Raw genomic sequence first — 21841 nt, forward strand, 5'->3', positions numbered from 1 at the left:
ATATAAATGACTTCTCACTCATTTGCAAGCCTTTGAAGTTCTTGAAAGTTTAAATGATTGATAGCCTTTATTCACCCCAGAGTTCAAAGTTTTGATACAGGATTAAAACAACAATAATAACAAATAGTGACATTTGAAGATAAAAGATGACATCTTGATTAAAGACAGAACAAATTGCTTGGCATGGGATCAAAACTCTAATTTTCTGTTTTGGATAATGTCCTCCTCTGTTCACTTACAGGAGACAGTGCTTGTGATAAGGCAGAGTCAGGCTTACCTTCTGGAAATTGAGAATAATCATTCATCCTGGAATTAACTGATCAGTTTTGATCATGACAACATTAAAGTCAAATATTGTCACCCACCCTCCCAACTTGAATAAAAGAAATTCTGAAAAACTTAGAAGAAGCCAGTGGTGTGACCATGAGATTGAAGCCCCATTTTTAAAAATACATCAACACACACAAAAATGGATGGGACTTTAATAACATGGTTGTGGACACCATCCTGACCTTTTTGACCCTCTCACAGACCCTCCTAGTACAAGCAAAAAAAAAAGTCTATAATAATGGAGGGTATTGCTCCAGATTGTTAATCAAAAACGTTGCTATCGGCATTATCCATTTCTTGCCCAAATTAGCAGATAACTGTCAGGAGCATAAGCTGAAACATTTTTTTTCCTGCAACTGGCCAAGTAATTAGGATTTGGGGCTGACACAGTTGCCGAGTTTTACCTAAAATAAAAGAGATGACTTTCAAGTAGCTGTGTTGGCCCAGAAGTCCAGGCTGTAAAATGTCCAATACAGGACAGCTTAAAACTCACACAATCTCCCTTAACAAAACAACAACAGGCCTAGAAAATATGGTTGGAAGGGTCTATAAATCTATTCTTTTAAATGTTTCTTCTCCCTTAACACTCAACAATGAAACTAGACCCACCATCTGATGATTTAGCCTGTTTTGAAGACAAATTGCATCATTTAATCTCTCCAGGTGACATCTTGGTTGATCAAACAGTTGTCAAGCTGTTTGTGGTTTCAATGGCTATTAAGCATCTCTTCCTTGGCTAAATGAGTACATTCACTATCAACCCTCTAGCTATTCATAAATTGATATTATGTTGGTGAAACAAGACCTAGCTGAGCGTCACAGACTCCTGGGGGCTAAAAAGGGCTTTGAAGAAAATATTTCTATATCATTTTGCAAAGTCCCCCCTTTTTTCTCCCTCTCCTTCTCCTCACCCCCCACACAAAACCCACTTCTAGCCCAAAGGCAAAATACTTTACCATTATCTCCCTTCGAACATGCACTAAGTCTCTGCTATTTGTGCAAGGCTAAGCTGTTTGTGTTCCTCTGTGTGAGCTGGAGAATATCAGAAAAGTCACCATTCCAGTGGATCAGCAACAGGGCAATGTGAAAAGCCGCTCCATAATGGACAAATCTTATTCATGTGACTGATGATTGAATTTATATCCTGCCTTACTGTAGTTCCAACATTCAAGCTTAAAGCAAAAATAAACAAAACAAAAAATCTATCATTAACATCTAAGCCAACATTAAAATCATCTACTACAATAATTAACAATCAAACATTTGATACAAGGATAGGGTTTCACCACCTTACTAGATTCTGGGTGTCAAATACGTGGCCTTAGGGAGCGCATTACATAGACTGGGAGGTGCACAGGAGACAGGCCCTCCCTTAGGACCTGATAATTGAGCTTCTGGGAGGGGGAACTTTCTCACAATGGCCTCTCCTGGTGATCGAAGTAATCTGCCAGTGGGTTAATAAGCCTTCAAGCCACTTAGGGCTGTAAAGATTATTACCAGCACCTTAAACTATGCTGGTCAGACAACCGGTAGCTAAGGCAGATCTTTCAGTAAAAGCATCATATGCCCCCTGTACTCTGAACGGGTTAGCAGCCTGGACATTGTGTTTTGTACAAAATGCAATTTCCTAACAGTTTCCAAAGGTAGTTCCACATTACGCACATTGGAGGAGTTGGCCTAGGTTGGAACCAAGGCTTAAAATCTCTGAACGGAACCTCTGTCTAGACCTGTAGGATTTTCTTAAAAAGACTTGTCCAAGTCTTCCATCTCTGTTGGGCCAAGTTCCATAATTGTCTGGGGTGGATTGGGGATTAGTGACACAAAGATAAGAAATGCTGCAGAAGCCCCCTTCTTCTGGAGTTAATGGGATTTATAGTCCAACCCTTCATACAATGAAGGTACAGTAGGAGGAGTGTTGTACTCAACTTGTAAAACAGGTTATACAATAGCTGCCAGACTCTGGCCATGAATTAAATGCATACAGTAGTCCTCATACATTGGCGCTGTCAGTTCTGACTGTATCAATCTCTTCTCCAGATTTTTGTGGACTTAGTCCCGGTTCTCTTTGCATCTGACAAACACTAACCCACACTGCTCAAGCCAACATACTTCAGGAGTAGAGCATTGATTTGCATGCAGAGAAGATACATTCAATCCCTGTCATCTCAGGTAGATTTGGAAAACTCCCAACTGAAGCTGTGGAGAACTGCCAGTTCATGCAGGAAACTGCAGCCTACCAGATGTTGTGAACTACAACTTTCAGCACAGCCCAAAAAAGGGGATTCAGAATCTTCTGGAGGGTTAAATGTCCCACACCAATAATGTAGCTAAGACTGATGATTTGATTGATATAAAGCCGTTTCCCATGTTCATCTGTTGAATTGCGTAAGTCATCCCTTAGGAGTATAACAATTTGCATTTCCAAGAAAAAATTGTGATCCTTATGACAAAAAGGTTTATGTAGCCTTCTACAATGACTTCATTCAGAAGATTCTCATTCATCTCAGAGGAAAACATCTGTAGTACATAGTTCAGTAAGCCAGAGGCAGCAAAGTTCATGAATGAAGTGGGACTTCCCTGATCTCTGATGCTAGTTTCTTGTTAGATTTATCCTTAATCCTCCTTTATCACCACACAGTTCACCTGATAACAACTTCCTGGCTGCTTACAAGTGCTTTGAAGATTTATTAGGTACTTGTCAGACAATGTTTTGAAGGCAAAACCTTTTAACATAAACTCTGGGCCTGGATCTTTAATCTGAAGTAATGTTCCTAGAAAGACACTAATGCAACCTGAGATTCAAACGTCACATCCTCTTTTTCCTTTAGGGTGAGTAGTCCTCCCCAACTGCTAATTTAATTGTATCTCTATTTATTGTTTTAATATGTTGTGAGCTGCCCAGAGTCCCCCATTGGGGGGAGATGGGTGGGGACAAAATAAATACATACATACATACATCCTTAACATAATTAAGAAATCTCTTGATACTGCATGCACAAATGTAACATTGGTTCAGATATGAACATTCTTAATACAAGCAGACAGACAGACACTTTATTTCCGCCACTGACCAATAAAAATATGTTCTATAAAACAAACAAAGCAAAATTATCCCCCGACATCTATAACTGTTAACACAAGCAAGCATGCAGTGCTGTCTGATTTAGAGATTTTTGCACTTTCTCCCTCCAACGAGAAGCCACTGAAAACAAAGCAGAAATATCAAGACTCAAAAAAACCTGGGTAGCCATTTGGAAGGGGGGAATTTTGGAAGTATTCCTGTCCTGAAGTATGTTAGTTCAAATGTTTACACTTGACTACGATAGACTAACTACTATTTTGAGGACCACAGAAGATTCAAAGAAGGTGATTTTTAAGTCCAGGTATATAACCATCAGTAGTTGTGTTGAAATTATATGCTATATTCTTAGGTGTTATTTATTTTCCCTCTAGTAAAGCCAAGGGAAAATAACTCTTTCATGTTACCAAAATATAAGCTTAAATCTCTATACTTAACCTGTCCAAAGTAGGAAAGCCAAATTCTATAAAAGCTGGCAAAGGTTATAATTTATATTTTGCAGAGAACAATCTTATCTCTGTGTTGGTATTTGCTATGAGCTCCATTACTTCATGACAGTAGCTGTTCCTTATGTCAAAAATATGGATGTTCAGAAATATGCATTTTTGAATATATATTTTCTATCACATATGAACAATACATTCATTTCTGTTATAGCTCTTGAAATATTTAAGAGAGATGAGTAATTATGGTACATTCACATATAGTTTGAACATAATGTGCAAATCTTGGAAAATCTGATTCTGAATTACATGGTTCATTTGAAAATCATGTTCAACAATTGAAGGCAATTTGAAACCCTGATCCAGTTTAATCTGGAAATTTACACTGAATCATTGAACTGAGTCAATTGAATTTGGATTTCTGAATCAATTCTGAAAAAAAAATGGTTTGGTGCCTATGTGGAAACATCCCCATTGATTTAGAGACATCTGATTGGCACAATTCAAATGGAAATATGGATTCAATCTGAAAATTCAGTTTGATTCAGAGGCTCAGTCAAATTGCCTTCTAGCTGAATTTTCAAACAGTGTATTTGTTAACCCCCTTTATGCCCTTTATTTAGACATGGTAAATAATAATTTTTTAAACTGGTAATTAATATGTGAACCAACTCACCTGAACATTATTGAGTTCAGGTGTCACCCAATGATTAAAACCTCCATGTCACCGTCTTCTTTTTTATCACAGTGGACAGCCAGATCCTTCTGGGAAGTTCCCAGGAAAGGTGTGAAGGCAATAGGCTTCTTCTGTGGATACTTCCCAACAGTAGACATTCTGACTCTGAAGATCAAGAATGAATATTATCAACAACTGATGTTACGATCAGTAAAAGATGAGATCAAATGGGTAAACAAGTCCCAGAATATTAAGGTACATGAGATATCTTAAGAGCTTTGTCCAACTTGAGTGTCACAGCAACCAGGGGAACTCCGGAATAACCTTGCAGCTGCCCCAAGGCTATACTAACTCTATAACAAAAGAAGGAAACTGCAATCTACACAATACTTAAACCAGTTATCCTATCCCAAATTTTGCTTGGCCTTCTCTAGAGCACGCTTCGATGCTCTTCCATTTGCAATCATGGATGGTAGGTATAGTCAGACAGACTTTTCACACAAAAGATGCCTCTGTATCTCTGATGAAATTGAAACCTTAGAAGATATCTCCCTGAGGTGTAGATTTTACAAGGAATTGTACTTGCAACTAATTCAACTACCAGTAGACTGCCTGTCTGTTCAGACCAATGGTATTTAGCATTGTTTCCTAAAAGATAAGCAACCTGAAATCATCTGTACAATAGCTAAATTGCTGGGATTTTATTATATTCTGAAATTGTACTTGGTTATTTTAACATTTATGACCTGGTCTTGGATTGTAATAAAATGTTTGCTGGAGCTGTGCAATTTCTGGATCTGCCTGACCATCTGGATATATAAACCCAGGTGAGCTTCTCATCCTTATTCACCTAGGGATCCCAACATATATTTTAAATAAGAATGCACTTCTGAGTTCTATGGATTAATGGATTGTTTGTATAAAAGAGTGCCATGATGCACTCACTGCACCACAGATAAAGCCAGAAAAGTCTGTCTTATTGATCTTGTAAATTACATTCTTAGCTGTATCTCAGTTTCGCAGAGTGAGGGCTGGTTGCTGGTGCTGAAAATCATAATAATTCCTCTAAGACATTGCGTGGTAGAGATCCTGGCTTATATAGACCATATAGCCTTCATTCTTTTGCTTATTTCATCACTCCAGAGAGATCCAGTGTAGTGTGCTGGGATTTTACACAGGGTCACTGTAAAGAATAAAGCAAACCCCCCAAAATATTGAAAACGTGTTATGATGAAGCCATCTATTCGTTTAACATGGGGATTTGCAAAATGGTGCATCAGAGCTTTGGGTGCCAAACCATTTCCAGATAGTTTTGGCAACTCCATATAGTTGCCATAAAAATGCAAACCCCATTTGTTGCCTACTATAAACAGGGTTGTTCCAGTCGTGAAGCAAATATTCTACCCTGTAACGGTTCAGAGATAATATTCCTTCACTTCCTTTTCTTCCTTTCTTTTTAATGCCTTCTCTGATCTGTTAATCATGCATCACAAATTGGTCTGGAATCCGTCTTCCTGGGTATGGGAGAAGGCACCCAGCACACATTTTTCTTTTTCTTTTTTTGAATGGCAAACACACTTCAAGAGAGATTTGGCAGGGGCTTTGAAAAGCAAACACTATTTTACTTGGAAAATATTAATAACCTTTATGACACCTGCCTTTTGATCTTAAGAGAATCATTAGATGGCTTGCACAGCTGAAGCCTTTGTGGTGCCTTTTGAGCAACAAAAGAGATTAATAGATGATCAGAGAGTTTCCTTGGCTCGGCTAGCTAAGGAGCGGGCAGGGATGGGACTGGCTACAGATGCTTCTCCAAGGCTCACATGGACTGGTGGAAATTCTTTCTTCAGCCTTCCCCAAACTGCTCTCATGGCAGCTGCCAAGACTTGCTCTGGCAACCATCTTTGAACGTTGACCCCAAAGGCAACTGGTAGGGGATTCAATATATGTTCTGCCTCCCAGATCCCCATCTAAGAAAGGATGGATTTGTCCTTCTAAAAACAGACCAAGCTTGATCAAGTAATAATCTCAGGCCTCTAAAATAAAGCTTTGGCTTTAAGCTTGCTTGTTGACTTAACTTATAAAGAGGTTTAGGCAAAGGGGTGTTCCTTCTTTGCTGCTCCATCAGGATGTTCCTTCCCATTTATTTCAAGGCTTTGATTATTATGGGCAAAGCCCTAAATGACTTGGGAGCCATCCAGGGTTTCTGAAGCACCACATTCTCTGTTTATTGTCGTTACAATCTACTGTATATTCCACTGTCAAGAAAGAGAAAGCTCATGAGCGAGAATAAAAGCTTATCTTGTGGGTAGCTCTAGAACAAATCTTCTTAGCCATGAACATCGCTTCAGCTTAAGTAGCTTACTCAACTGATGGGCATGAAGGTAGAAATGAGATAACACTGTTATTATTTCTCCGTATTTATCTGATGTAGATATGGCCTATCTACCCAAGCAACATCCCAAGATTTGAGTTTTAAAACAGGGGGGAAAAAACAACAACAACTAGAGATAGCAGACCCAACATTCCCAAAACAACATGCAAATTCTTGGATGACACCTTTTGTCAATGCATAGACCTACATACCTGTTGTCTTCCAGATACACTGAACACAACTTCCGTCATGAATAGCCATGATGCAAATGGAACATGTAGTTCAATATATCTAAAGGGAGCTCAGTTGAGAGAACCAGCAGCAGATTCTAAGTAATACCCAAATGAGAAACATACAGAACCCCGATGACTGTTTTACCCACTTCTATTGCATAAGAGTAATAGATTCCCTTAATGTGCTTATGTTCTCAGATTTGGCAGTGTGTGATTTTACACCCTTGTAAACAGACAGAAGCACTGAGCAAGAAATACAGAAATCCTACAATGGAGACTAAGAGGAGGGATTAGATGTGGGTTAGTAGACTCTGAGACCAGTGGTCTGCTACTAAGCTGCTGAAGAGTTATTTCAGCTTGGCTTGCATTCTGATTTTTTCCTGCAATTTGACACATGTGCTCCTCTGCCTTGCTGTAGCACATCAGGGAAAGGAGGAATTATTGGGTTAATTGGACTGAAGCCACATGTTAATTTAGTTTAGCGCTTGCCCCCCTTCTCTGGAGTATTGAGGTATACCTCCTTTTGCAGTGGGAATCTCTCCATCCGGTCCCAGAAGATGAAGACGAGAGAAAAGAGGTTGAATGGGAGGAGAGATTGCATTTGCTCTTGTTGCAGTTCAACCCCATTTTGTTTCTCACCCACTGTGGGTTTTCTGGCATCACTTAAGAACATGATTGCAGGGAAAACTGTAGCTTAACTCAGAATGTAGATTTGCCTCATTTGCATTTTTGAAGCAATGTGTGAACCAAAAGGCACTTTAGAAATTCACCCTTCTTTCAATTTTGGAATGCTGTTCCATGATCAAAATACGGTTTTGCAAAAGGCGTATATGAAGGGGAAATGCAGAATAAAAGAAGTGTGCATCAGTGAAAGTAACAGAGAAATAGGCTTCTTAGTGGATGAAGGAGCTGGAACAAGTGAGCATGTTGGGTAACGTTGCCTAAAAGTGGCATGTCTTGGAAATACACAAAAATGCACACACATCTGAAACAGGAGTGAGTTAGGCCAAACTTAAGACTAGGAAAATAAGACCACCAAAGGGTTCCGTGTTCACTGCCTTGAAGAAAAGTGAAAGAAAATAAATACAGTTTCTGTATCATATGAAAATACACATAACTTTATGCTCAGAAAGGAAAGAAAAAGTGAGCATGCTGTGAAGATAACCTTTCAGTGATATTTATGCCATAGAAAGCCACACAAGGACTCCTGAAAAGATCTTCCCTTTTGCAATGCCATCTTGAAAACTCTTAAGGAAATGCCATTCAGCATTGTCCATCCTTCTGTCCTTTCACCCCACTAAAATCCAAGTTGGCCCACCTACTTTTGGATTCTCCAGTCTGATTAAAATAAACAGGTCACAGGGCATTTTCCAACAGTTGTGTGCTGATAAAAATTTTTAGAACCTAAAATGCAAGTAGCAAGTGAAAAGAGGCTTACAAAACCCTGACATTTTGTTTGTCTTTTCATTTGGTGGGTTTCAATTGGACCCCCAAGCAAGAATCCTAGCTGGATTCATGGAAACATCTATCAAAATTTCATATTCTTATTGTCTTTTCATGTCCTTGTTCTCTTGCACAATGAGGAAGGCAAGCAGCTGCCTTAAGAGGTATCAGTGGGAGAGTGTGAACTGATGCTCAGATGGTGGAGTGTTCAGCTTCTGATGCCAACAAGTCTCTCGACCTTCACCTCTTTTTAAGTGCGCACTCCTTCTGACCTGCATAAGTAGATTATGGATCCTCCTTCTCACTGTGGCATGAGCAAGATGGCTTGAAAAAGCAGCTGATGTCAGGATACAACCTTCCTAAAGACCCAAATTGGGTCATAAAGTTCGGGAATCACATGCATAAAAATATGTGAGAAATAGGCTGGTTGGGTTTAGCATGTCCTTTTAGCAGGGGGTATTGAGTAAATTGAAAGTTATGTTAATGTTATTTTATTTTCCTTTAGACCATCCACGGTCTGTAAATGACAAGCCATGTTTTTCTTTATATCTTCTGTTCATTTCTTTAAAATATAACCAGTCTTTCCAAGGCAGTGCACACAAGTTCATAAAAACAGCAATTTGGAGAAAGAAAATAAACTTTCATGCCAACAGAAAGGTAGCTGGCACTTAGTTAATTATACTGGTCCTTTTTAGGGCTGAGTTCATACTGTTGATTCTATTCTTCACAGCTTGGGCCAGGAGAACTAAAGGACAAATGTCTCCATGAGTATTTGCCTTTACTGTAACCCTGGGGTGAGCAAGCTGGACTCTCTTGATCCTTTTTTGAGGCCTTCGAAGTCCCCTCTGAGCAAGACAGCTGAAAACCAAAGATGCTGTTTCCTGTCATATGGAGACAGTGTGTTGCATGAGAAACATGGCAGTGGACAAGCTAGGAATCCTGGCCAGAGATAGGTGCAGTGCCCATAATCACGGTAGTGACAATGATTGAGAAATCAGATTTAGAGAGGTTTAGAGGTCTTGAAGAAGACTGTGGTATAGATGGTCTAATCTCAAGACTATCTGAGGAACCAAATGGAACATTCTGATATTTTATTCCAAAACAGAAAACTTCTCAGTGCCCTAACCTAAATAATTTATACCAATTAAAAATTACCACTCTCACATTGAAAAGCCATTAGAAGGTTTCAACAGCAGTTCTGATCAGCATAGTCATAAGATGTACCAACTGGGCACAACCAGGATCTGAGTGACCCAACCTGTAAATTGGTGCCCTTGACTTTACCTCTGACTGTCAATCAATTACAGTCATCAATCATGGCCAGCAAATGCCTGCCTCAGCAGAGCTTACAGCTTAAATCACAACTGTTGAGTTAATACTGTTCATACTGGAGACCTTAAAAAGCTCCTCTAGGAATTCTCATCCATTATTGCATCAAAATTAATGAGATCTTAAAGCATGCACTATATCATTTGCAACATAATACTCTTCTAAATGGAAAACATCAAAATTGAGCATAATTTATTGCTATTTACATTTGCTTGTTAATTAGCAGTCCTCAGGAATGATCAAGTAATTGAGGAAAAAGGTTTTTAAGCCAAATTCATAGGAAAAGAAATTAGGGCTTAAAGTACGCCGCTCACTGATTAACATGTTGGGTATGTAGGTACATATATCTGTGTTGGAAGTATGAGCATACAATGTGAAAGTAAGCAAAACATATTTTTATGAACTTACTGGACAATCAGGAAGATTTATCTTTAATTTTGAAAACGGTCAATGCAGTGGGACTGTTACATTCCCTCATGTTCAATTCTGCCTCATATTACAAACTTGGACTTGGATTGTTCATTCTCTTAGCCTTATTTATCTCACCAAGCTATGGTGAGGACAAGCTGAATTTGGCCCGGGAGAAAAAGCAGGGAAGATGGTGGTGTGGTTATGGAAATCCATGTTTAGTATACTACTCACACCAAAGGCAGAGATACCTAAAAGTAGAGACTCTTACAAATAAGTCATGGCTGCCATTTAAATATGAAATAGTTGTCCACTTTCCAAACATCTAGACCAGTGAAACCAGACAACGTTGTTTAACAGACCTCTGAAATTTATCTACCTGTTTCTCCAAGTGTTCTTTCTCTTTAAACAACTTCTGTGTTGTTTCTCATTCTAAGAGTAGGTTAGAATTTATTTACGATCAAAAGTTGCACATCTCTCCAACCCTCTGCAGCCTCCATGAGTGACCCCATTTCCCAATCCTATTGGAAGGTGTTCCCTTATGATGGTTTTCCTTAGGGCTGTATCGAAGTGTGGAAAATCAAGAATACTGCAGAGGGCTGGAGAGAGAATTAGTAGGACATTCATCTGTGATTCTTGACTGCTTCTAAATAAAACTAGTGCTTGGTCCCAACATGGAAGGTCTTTTTTTTTGATAATCCAAATCAATGCCCATTTCATTCCCATAAAATAGGAAGAGGTTGGTTGAATTAAAGAAAGGGCCAAAATGGGTTTTGACAATGCATCAGTGCTGTGGCTATAGGAATAACCCAGCTGTATCCAGGTTATCTTGGTAGCACAGGCTCTCTGAACTAAGGCAATATATAGAACTGTAACTTAACATCCAATGTTTGAAATGGGATGCTCACATTTCACCTCAAATAGAAGATGGGAAAATAAAACGTATTTTCTCTACATGGGACTTTACAAACATACCAGAGAAATGTGGTTTTGGAAGCAAAACTGGGTAGACAAAAAATTACTAATGCTAACAGTGTCTGGATTGCACACTCATCTGAGATAGGAGTCAACTTGTTTAGTAACATCAAACAGAATCTGATACCTGAAAATAGACGAAGATTAACGTTTATAGTGATCTGTAGGTTTGGCTGTTCCAGGGAGATGAAGAGACACAGCCAGGAGGGACGTTTAATAATAAATTGGCACTGAAAATCCTCCTTGGTGCTTAACAAAATCTGGCATTGTATATAAACTCATATTTGAGTCTTTTTTTTTTTTTTAATTTAAACCTTTGACTATTATCAGCCTGGAAACATGGTCTATAATGTTAACAGACAAAACAAGCCAAAACATGAGTTGTTACAGCATGGCTAAGTTAGACAGGTATAGCCTACAGCACAGAACTTTGTCAGGATTTCTGCAAGAGGGAAAGGGCTGGGTTGGTGGGAGACAGGCTGGAAGTGACATTCAAACATTCTATTTTGCTCCTGGAACAAAATTCACATTTGAATAGGTAAGAGAGTGCTCACAAACATTCATTCTGCAAGAGAAATGCTACTGTTAAATTATTTAGCATAAGGATTTCTTCCTACATCAGATTTCCACAGTTTATGATTCACCAGACAAGTCAGAATGATTGCCAAATTTATGTCTCTGATTGCTTTCAGTCCCAGGAAGGCATGAAAAATGAAAGATATACTGTATTTCTACAGGGCTAACATTGGTGATCTAGTTCAGGGTAGCCAGGACTATATATAGACTCCAAAACATCTCCAAAGTTAATTCCAAAGTGTAATAGAAGAAAATCATTAACATATTATATGAGGAGCAAATAGCAAAGTAATTTAATTTGTACTCAACTTATTATCATTTGAGCCATATCCTCTTTCCTGATCTAGTATCACCTACTTCTTTGAATGAAAACCTTGAATTAGGCCCTTCATTGAGAACTTCTGGATCATATGAATCCTCTGAATGGGTTGTCACCCTATACAGATATAAAGTATTAAGTCTTTGACTGGGGCAACACCTCCATTTGGATTAATACATAATCAACCTCCCCCTAACCTGTTGACCTCCAGATCTGTTGGATCTCATAGAATAAGGTTATATGAAATGTCTTGAAATAGTGATCTCAGCCAGCATTTCTTAGAACATATACCCCAGTATAATATCAGTAAAGAGCTATAATAGAAGAATATATCATTCACCCTTGGGGAAACTGAAGAGGAAACAGTCTTATGAAAGTCATCATTGTCAATTAACTATATGATCCCATGCACAGATATCTGGCAATACCAAATAGTCTTACATCTGGGTAAACATTTATGGCATCAGTTTTTAACTTCCATAACTGTAATCTGTGACTGAATGGCAAAACACAGTATCCAGTTTTCACTGTATCCACCTCCTTTTCAAAGAACCATATGAGCTTTTTTTAAAAGAAAAATCACAAGATGGAGCCAAGCGGCTTCCACAAGTCTCTACCTATCCAATTTGGCAACACCAAAGTATAAATTGAATATAACCTTGCTTTATATGCAGCTGCTGGAAATTACCATTCTGCTTAGAGATAATTGGCAATTAGTTAAACAACACTCATTAAACTCTTTTCTCCTGGCTCCAGCTGGTACAAGTCAATCTTCCAAAATTTAAATTAAAGAAAACTTTGTGCATACTTGTCCCAATCGTTCTCTCCCATTCCTTGAAATAATTCACTAGGAACAATATAATTTATGCAATTCTTTAAGGCAGCAATGATGGAGCAGAAACGCAACATGCTAATATATTTGCAGAAAGAGAAATTATTTAAAGATGCAGCTACAGTAAGGTGTTATAAGAATCAGAACTGTATGGGCTTGCTGGTATAATAAGATGTCAAAGCAATGGATTTGAGGTGGGCAATGGCCTAGTATTATTATATTCATTTAACATAGTAATGGACAGATGGCTTACCACCAAGGAGTCCTTCTGTATCAAGAAAAGAAGCCCTACATAGAGTTGATAGTTTCTGAGATATGCTTCAGGGTGCATTGAAAGCTTAAGTATCAGCCCCCTTGAACCAAGAGTATAATCTAAAGGTGGTACTTAATCTAAAGCCATCTCATGTGATGTACCCTGTAGCCTATTTTAGCACATTCAGCACTCACACACCACACTGAAACAGAACTTCATTAGATTCGAATGAACCATGGCTGAGCCCATCTTTTATGCCTGAAGTGGTGGTTCATTTGGACTGTACTAACTTGAAACAAGTCAGGTGTAGAAGCTGTGGTTTGTAGAGAGCTTGGTTGGAACTCCCCAGGTGCCATAGCAACTTACATCAAGCAGGAGTAGAAGTGGATGTATCTAAATGCCTCTATCAGATTCTTTAGAGAGGAAGGAAGAATCTCGGGAATTTCTGTTCCCAGTTAAAGTTACCGGAAACTACGATCACAGCCATTGCACAGGCAACAGAACTGTGTTTACAGTCCTTGCATCCGAAGGCCTAAAAAGAATCTCCAGTGTGTTGTCCTACTTATAAGAAAGCAGCAGCTCAGCTATGAAAAGTCTCCAATAGGCGACTAAATGAACAAGCTCAACAAAGAAAAAGCTAAGAAACAGGCATTTTCCAGGAACTGGAACGGGTGGTTTGCAACTGAAGACAGTTAAGCTTTCTTCCACTAAGGGTCAAGTTCCTAAATTGTTCCTGCTCTTGAGGAGTTCATTAATCATGAATAGTCTAGTATTCGCAAGGAATTCTCTTTCCCAAGTGAGAAAGGTGTTTAGATGGATGTCAGCTGAGAGATACATCCTGTCTCCTCTATTTCCTAGGGCTAGACAGCCTTTCCATTATGGTTTGATATCCGAGGGAGAATTCTCTACACCCTAAAGCAGCAAATATCACAAGTATAACAAAACTTGTAAAAGAGTCTTCCCTTCCCACTTTATATCCCTCAATCCTGTCTATGCTTTGATCTCACCCATGTGCTATTTCTGAATCACCAATTTTGTATTAAGTCACCTGACAATATTATGCCTGAGTCTCTGGAGACTCCTGCAGGCCAACAGACCATATAATCATATTACACTGTAAAAAAGAGTTTAATGGACCTAGGGGGAACCTAATTGTGGAATACAGCAGAATCCCTGCAGTGAATGTCGAGTAGTGAAAAGCCATTTTCACAACTCTGAGAATATTTTATGACAGTTTACTAATAGTGTAAACAATATTTTATTTAGAACAATCAAGCTGATTGTGCATTTAAGTGTGCTGGACTGCCTGAAGTCTCCCCCTACTGGTTAGCTAACACCATTTTCAGCCTAGCTAACTTTATCTAGTTAACTCTGGAACCCAGTTACAACTGCAATGTTTCCTTCCTTCCTTCCTTCCTTTGTAACAATCAAGAGTGGTAAGAAAGGATATTTATTAACGTATGATGCCACATCTATCAAACTGGCTACAAAAAACACTGGCTTTATTTTTATTTTAAAATGCTCTGATTGGCAGAAAGAAATCTCTGGTCTAGATTTCAGAAATGCATATTTATCAGTCAACCCTCCTACAGTAAGAAAACCATTTTGAGGCAGATGACTGAAGACAGATTTGTTGACAGGTATCTTTTTCCATTGAATTGATTGTTGACCAGTGAAAATCTGTAAAGCCATAAAGCAAGTTGATAGGTTCTGGCTTAGTTTGTTATCTGGACCAACCACTGTAGCTTGCTCACTGTGGTTTATGGTTTAGTATGTTGCTGGAAACCAAGAAACTAAAATGAGACTAATAATCTATAGTCAAATAGATCAGGCCTTCCTGTGATGAGCAAACACAGCCATAGTCTGTGATGTAAACTATAAGAAACAACACTTTATGGCTTAGATGGGCTACTGATTCTAGTGCTGGCTTGCGTTTTTAACATAAAACACACACGGAGTTTACAATGCAGTGGGCCTTCGTGGGATAAGAAACCACTCTGTGTGTTCTATCATACGGTGACATGTCTCCAAGGTATAGACAAGATTACTTAAAAATCTGAATCATGCTTTGGCCCAGACTTACTGAACAGAGGGTAAACAGAATGTCTATGTACCCGAGAGCAGGATTAGTAGAAGTTCTGAACAAAAACAGGGTACAATTTTGGTCTGTCTATCCATGAAGTATTTCCTGCTGGTTTTCTGAACAAGGGGCAAATCTTTCTTTCTGAAGAATCCACTCTCAATGCTTTTATTTATTTGGCACATCGGCCAAAGCAGTTATAAACCGTTGGCCTTTCACAGGAGGTTGATATGGTGTGTTGATAAATTAGAATGGCAAGAATGCAGACAATGTGACACTGGTGTCTATCAACAAATGCCAAGCTATGAAGACTTGTTTTTAGAAAGCTGCTTTCTTGTGACATCTCCATATAGCCTTTGATGGTCTTTAAGGAACTTTCTTTTCAACCCATAGAGCCATCCAGTTCCACCGGATACAAAAGCACAAACCGCATTTGGAGGAGATAAGATTTGGCACCTTTGTAATTGTTATGGGATGAAGGAATAACCTTGAGGGACAGGAGGAAGGGGCACAACCAAGACGACAGTCAGATAAAAGAAATCTGAGTCTGGGGCAGAAATGTAATTTGAGAAAGTGTCTCAGCCAGGACCCTCTCTAGTTCTCTTGAAGATAAAGAGAGGGAGTGGGGAAGTATACTCAGAATTGCAAGATTCTGTTACTGTAACCCTACAATAAAAGTAGTATTCACTTTCATAACTTTGGTTTTCTAGTCTGGTCCACCTTGAAGGGCTGACAGTAATATAAATATATCAGCTTGAAATATAGCTGAATTGTTGATTGGTTAGAACAGAGAGAGGGCTCTTTATTGGGTGACCTTGGAGCTCCAAACACACACAGTACTTTGAGCTAGGACGTAGGTACTTAATTCTTTAGGAATGAGGAACCTACAGCTTTTTAGATGGCACTGATCTTCAGCTCCGTTGGACATCCTTAAAGGCCAAGGAAGAGGAAATTGGTAGTCTAACAACATAGAAGACCATTATTTTCCCATCCCTGGTTTAATAAATGTTCATTTATGTGTGACTTCAAATAAACAGTTACTTGTACTTGAACCTTCAAGAGAAAAGAGAATCGACAAACCCAAATGTGATATAATGCATGACTTTTGTCTTTGTTGTTCCAGGGCATCACAATGTCAAAGCTATGGGGACATAAGCATTCATCTCCAACTTACCGAGGACTGTGTTCTTTTCAAGTCGAACAGAGCAAGACAGTCTCTCTGGAAACGTGCTAAACCTAGTACTAACAGAAACTTGGAATGTCTGTTGGAAGTGTCAGAACCATTGAGACACAACTTTCTGGCTTTGGCTCTGAATAGCTTTATAAACTTGTACTTGTAATTTGAGCGCACACCTAAACATTGCTTTTTTTATCTTTCTTGATGTGTGTATAACGGAACAATGCTATTTCCCACTTGAAAGCTTGACATTTTGAAGTGCTACACTTTACGGTAGGGGTTTGTTGCAGCTGGGAAGATGTTTAGACTATTATGGAATCACATCATCCAACAAACCTCTATGATTTCCCTCTCCAGAAAAGGTTTCTCCATTTCTCAGGCAGAATGGTGTATTCAGACTCCAAACCTCTTCTAAAATTTTAGTATTTGGAGGTATAACTTGTCTCGTTGGCCATTCTTGCATCTTTCAGAAGACATGGGAGATGAGAGCACTAAAGGAAGAAGAAAAGAGAAGGTTGGATTGGGCTGGGATAGGGGAGAAACACACACACACACACGTGTTTGTGTGTGTATGTTAAAAAAAAACAACCCAAGACCTCTTCATTTGCCTAGACTCTCTTGGACCCAGCCATGTCCATGGAAACAAAGAACAATGGAGATATTTTTTTAGCAAATCCTCTTGGTAAATCAGAATCCTCCCTTAAGTAAGGTATAGCTGCCAAAAAGCATGATCTTTCACTGATAATGGTGATACAACCATGGTCTCCAGCAGACGGGAGCAATTCTTCATTCAGAGTGATAATACAGGTATCTATTGCACTGACTTTGTGAGCTGTGGAATATTAGAGAGCAAAAGTTGGCCTGGGACATGTCAGTATAGATCTGCAATGATCAAAGGAAGCTGCCTTTAGAGAGATGAAGACTGGGAGAGACTGGAGGAAAAGGGGTGGGGAGAATCTGAAGTGCTTCCTTAATGTGCTTTCTCTATGTATTCCCTTTCTAAACGGGTTTCATCCTCCCTTAGAATCTGCCTCCTCCATATGGCTTCTCCAATAAATATTTTAAACATTTGTTGGAAGAAAACAATTGAGCATCATTCTTTGTGCAATGCTGTACCGCTCATATTTTATGCACGGTGGGTAAAAGATGCAAACCCACCTTCAGAAAACTTGCCATATTTGTGTATTAATTGGCATGCCTTGTTGTGTTCTCTGGGACCGATCTTTTCAGGGAGGGAGAGAGAATAAGAGAATGAGGGTACGAGAAAAATTCAAGCAAGCATTCTCAGATATCTAAAACTGGAGTCTGTAATATACAGCCCTATAGTTATATGCACTGATTGAATTGCAAAAGCTTGCAAATGATTATTTCAAGCAAGAATGATCTGTCCCTCCCTAGGAACCTACTGGAGAAGATAGGAGGAAGAAAGGAGTTGTGTGAGGTAATGGCAACTAAACTAGTTACTTCTCTGCTTTGGACTTTAGTCCCCAAAGTAAACAATGCCCATCTATGACAGATTTTCCTAGAATGGTCTCCCACTAACTGGCACCCTCCAGATGTGTTGGGATTCAATTACCCAGAATTCCCTCAGAAGCAGAGGGACAGCTGGGAGGGAATGGAGCTTTCCTACCTCTTCCTCTTGTCCGCTTCATTTTAGCCTCTTTAAGCTTTCATAAAAGTCAATGTACTGTATTTGAACACTGTTCCCTTGTTGAATCCTGAACCGCAGAGCTCAGCTTGATGTTACCAAGAAAACACTGAAGTTGTTCTCTGGGATGACAAGGGGCTAGCAAAGAGACAACTACTCTTGGTTTGGAGCATAACAAGTTCCCTTTGAGTGAGTTAAATTATCGGTCCATGCCATGAACTTTCACAGCTCTTCTATCTGATACCCTGTAACTCAAGTGTGAGGAATCTGGGGCCTCAGGCTGAATAGCCAGTGGTGAGAGATGTCAGAAGATGAAGTTAAGCATCATTAGTAGGGCTATAAGTCTGCTCTAAGTGCAATTGTGAGACTGAAGCCCTTTGTATAGCTTTGTATATCTCCTGAGCAATCACCTAGTCCACACAGGACTGTAAGACTTGCCCTTTTGGAAATATTTTAAAGGAGGATCTTTATTTCCCTGATTCCCAAGGGAATCCCTTGAGAGGATTCCCTAAATCCTCTCAATGCTCAGACCTTGAATATTATTTAGTATATATTTCTCTTCCAGAATTTTGCCATCATAAACTACTTTCAGGATATAATGTTATAGGTTCACAAGAATCTCTCGGTATGATACACCAGAAGACTGAATGTCTATTGAAGGCTACCTCATTTTCTTCTGGACACTTTTTGTAATTAAAGTGTCCAATATGATTAGCCATGTGGCTAGAGCAATCTGGAGTGAAAAGCTAGCTACGTTTCCATGCCTACAGCTGCATCATCTCCTCAACACAATTCACAAGAAAGCACCATGGTTCGAAGTTCGCTATAATTAGTCACTTAACAGCTGCTCTGCAAAAATATAGAACAAGGTGGAAAGAATCAAAGCTAAAAGCCATGGAGCTGACGGGTCAGCAGTTGGCTAATCACCTTGCAATGCAGAAGACTGACAAGGTGGTCCTCATCTGGTATAAATCAGAAGAGCTCGACTGATTTATAGAAGCTAGAAGTTTGGCCACTTGACACCAATGGAGCCAAGCCAAGTTATATTGATCTGTAAGGGTGGCTACAAATTGGACTCATCAGAAGCATTACCTCTTTTGCACTACATCAATATCTCTGGGCTTTATATTATGGAGTGTACAGACACAGATTGACCTTCTGACCTTTTTTTGAATTGAATGCTCTATGAGCTCCTCTTTTGAAATAATGTTTTCCAAAAGAGGACTATGTTTTGACAGCCTTTCAAACACAGGACCACCCTGTATTAAATAGAATGGGAATCATCTTAGTCCTTCAGGTCTCTGGGTTTGCCTCAAGATTCCAACATTCGTGCCAATGAATGCTGCCAAATAACTCTTCAGATATCATATGCTTCACTAGATGATCCTGTGAACATATCAGTTCTACATAGTTGTACAGGATGGGCAGAAACCTTGGACGAGAGATGGTCCCTCACATAACTAGGCCCTATGCCATGTTTGGCTTTGTAGGTGACAAACACCACCTTGATTTTCACATGGAAGCCTATTGGTAACCAGTGCAACTTGCAGAGCAGAGGTGTCACACGGGCATAACAAAAATATATTGTACAGTCAAGGAATAATCAAATGCGTCTGTGAAATACAGAGACGGTGCTGATTCCCTCTCCTGTCCTGAGAGCCTGCTGAATAACATTATTATCCTACCTCCCCAAAACCATACAATGGATATCTGTTCAGAAGAACTTTGAATTGAGTCACCCTCTGGGGGAGATGGGCGGCATACAAATTGATTAATTAAATGGATAAATAAATAAATAAATAAATAAATAAATAAATAAATAGTTGTCTTATCACTGGGAGATGTCTGTGTTGGTATAATTTTGTTTTAAGCCATTGCTGTGTATTTTTTATTTTGTGTTTTATGATGCTTTTTCATGATGTATGTTGTCAGGAATCCATTAGGCATGTGGTGGTATTAAAAAATGCCATTCACTAAGTATTTAACACACAACAAATCTTCAGTTAACCACCTCTGAGTCTCTTGTTTTGAGCACCTCTTTGCAAGAACGTTTTCAAAGTTAGCCCAACTGGTTGTAACCCAATTGCTAACATTTGAGAGAATCTTATAACATCAGCTTAATCTCTTTCTCAACAGAATGCTCTAACAGTCCCAGCCTGTGTGCCCCAGAGACATCCAAATCTGCAAAAATTATCATTCATTTTGAGGTATCCAGGGTTGGATGGAACATAAGACAATTTGGCCATATGGTCCTGGAAGGAGCCCATCAAAGAAGAAATAATTTCAGGTGACATTCACAGAATTTGAGCAACTTACTATTAGCTCAGCCTTCTCCAGCCTAGATATCCTCCAAATGTATGAATTCAACTCCCAGGATTTTCAGCCATGTCCATGATGGCGGGGTGTTCTGGGAGTTGAAGTCCATGCATCTGAAAGATGCCATGGTTGGAGAAGGCTGTTCTAGCTCATGCTTGTCTAGTCCTTATGGCAGAAGTCTTCTGATAGGACAGTGCCAGTCAGCCCAGATTTAGTTCAGATTGTTGAATTGGATCTCCAAATTAGATTGTTGAATCAAATTGCTCGAAAGCATAAAGTAATTTGGATTTGGGGGTGGGGGGGAGATCTTCATGTGCATGTGTAGAAGGCCCTCCAATGGTTGGATCAATTCACTTTAATTTGCACTATTGATCAAATTGCTTTTGAAGGCATCTGTTTGGTAACAAAATGGCTATCTTGGATATTGCTTGCTATTTGATTCTTCTGGCTAAAATTACTTTCATGACTCTTTCAACAATAGCTGGACATTTTCTCACCTCTTTGCCTTTGGATCACGAGCTACATCCAACAGAGGTGAGGATCGGGATTAGACTTAGGCACCAAGTCCCTCAACATCATTGGATCTGGCCTAGTGCTTCATTCTTGATACAAAGCAAGTGAGTCTCAGGAAACCTTACTGAACACCAAGAGATTTATCAGTAATTTCTGATCTTTCTTCTGTCCATACTTGTCCTACAATATACTGGGGACCAAACAACCTGGTGGCTTACAAGGGCCATCGTTTTTTCTCTCCTCCAGGCTGTTTTTCTGGATGCAACCCCAAATTCCCCCATTAACCACTGAGATCAGCAGTTTCTTAAAATTAAAACATTTGTGGGAGCCACCAAAGTACAGCCGCCAGTGATTTGAGTTTTGATGTTTACCTTGTTGAATGGTGGCAAGAAGCTTTTCTTGTTTTCAGTCCTTTAATTCCCTTCATTTTTGCCTAAAGCAAGAAAAGGATTCAAACTGTCTCATTCTGCTGGATTGCTTGGTTTGGCTAAGCTGACATGGCTTTGTACATTTTTTTTGGTTAAGCTACAGGGCTAACTGATTTCGTGCATACCATCCGAAAGGCTACATTAAAGAACAAGAAATAAAGAAACTGTACTTTGGATATTAAGATTAATGTTTTGTTTCTCTCCTACTTTGCCATTTTATTTCAAAACTGCCAGAAAACGGCCACCTGATTGGTTAAGATCCCAACATAATGTACCTTAGTGGGATGACTGTTGTCAGCTAAGAATGTCAATACACCCCCTTAAAACAGAATCTAAACTTTAGTGGCTGGCTTTGCAGAGATTTCTTTAAAGTTGACTTAAATGTCAGATGTCATTAGTGCTGGATGTT

The 21841-nt window shown here is 39.2% G+C and overlaps 1 protein-coding gene across 4 annotated transcripts in view; it reads left to right on the forward strand.

Moving 5' to 3' along the window:
- Positions 1 to 21841, forward strand: part of IRX5 (iroquois homeobox 5) — a 66882-nt gene that overhangs the window by 29660 nt on the left and 15381 nt on the right. Inside the window, exon 4 of one of the 4 annotated variants that reach the window (XM_088136153.1) lies at positions 4601 to 5316. The exons of 1 other annotated variant lie outside the window; for it this stretch is intronic. In XM_088136153.1, the coding sequence (XP_087992279.1) occupies positions 4601 to 4710 (110 nt within the window). In that variant the 3' untranslated portion in view covers positions 4711 to 5316. 2 more of the 4 variants (XM_088136157.1, XM_088136156.1) reach the window with 2 other exon arrangements.

The sequence above is a fragment of the Python bivittatus genome, unplaced genomic scaffold, assembly GCF_059951505.1.
Source record: "Python bivittatus isolate LINGU-HERP-01145 unplaced genomic scaffold, Pbiv_v1 ctg000190_np1212, whole genome shotgun sequence".
In the NCBI taxonomy this organism is placed as follows: domain Eukaryota; kingdom Metazoa; phylum Chordata; class Lepidosauria; order Squamata; family Pythonidae; genus Python; species Python bivittatus.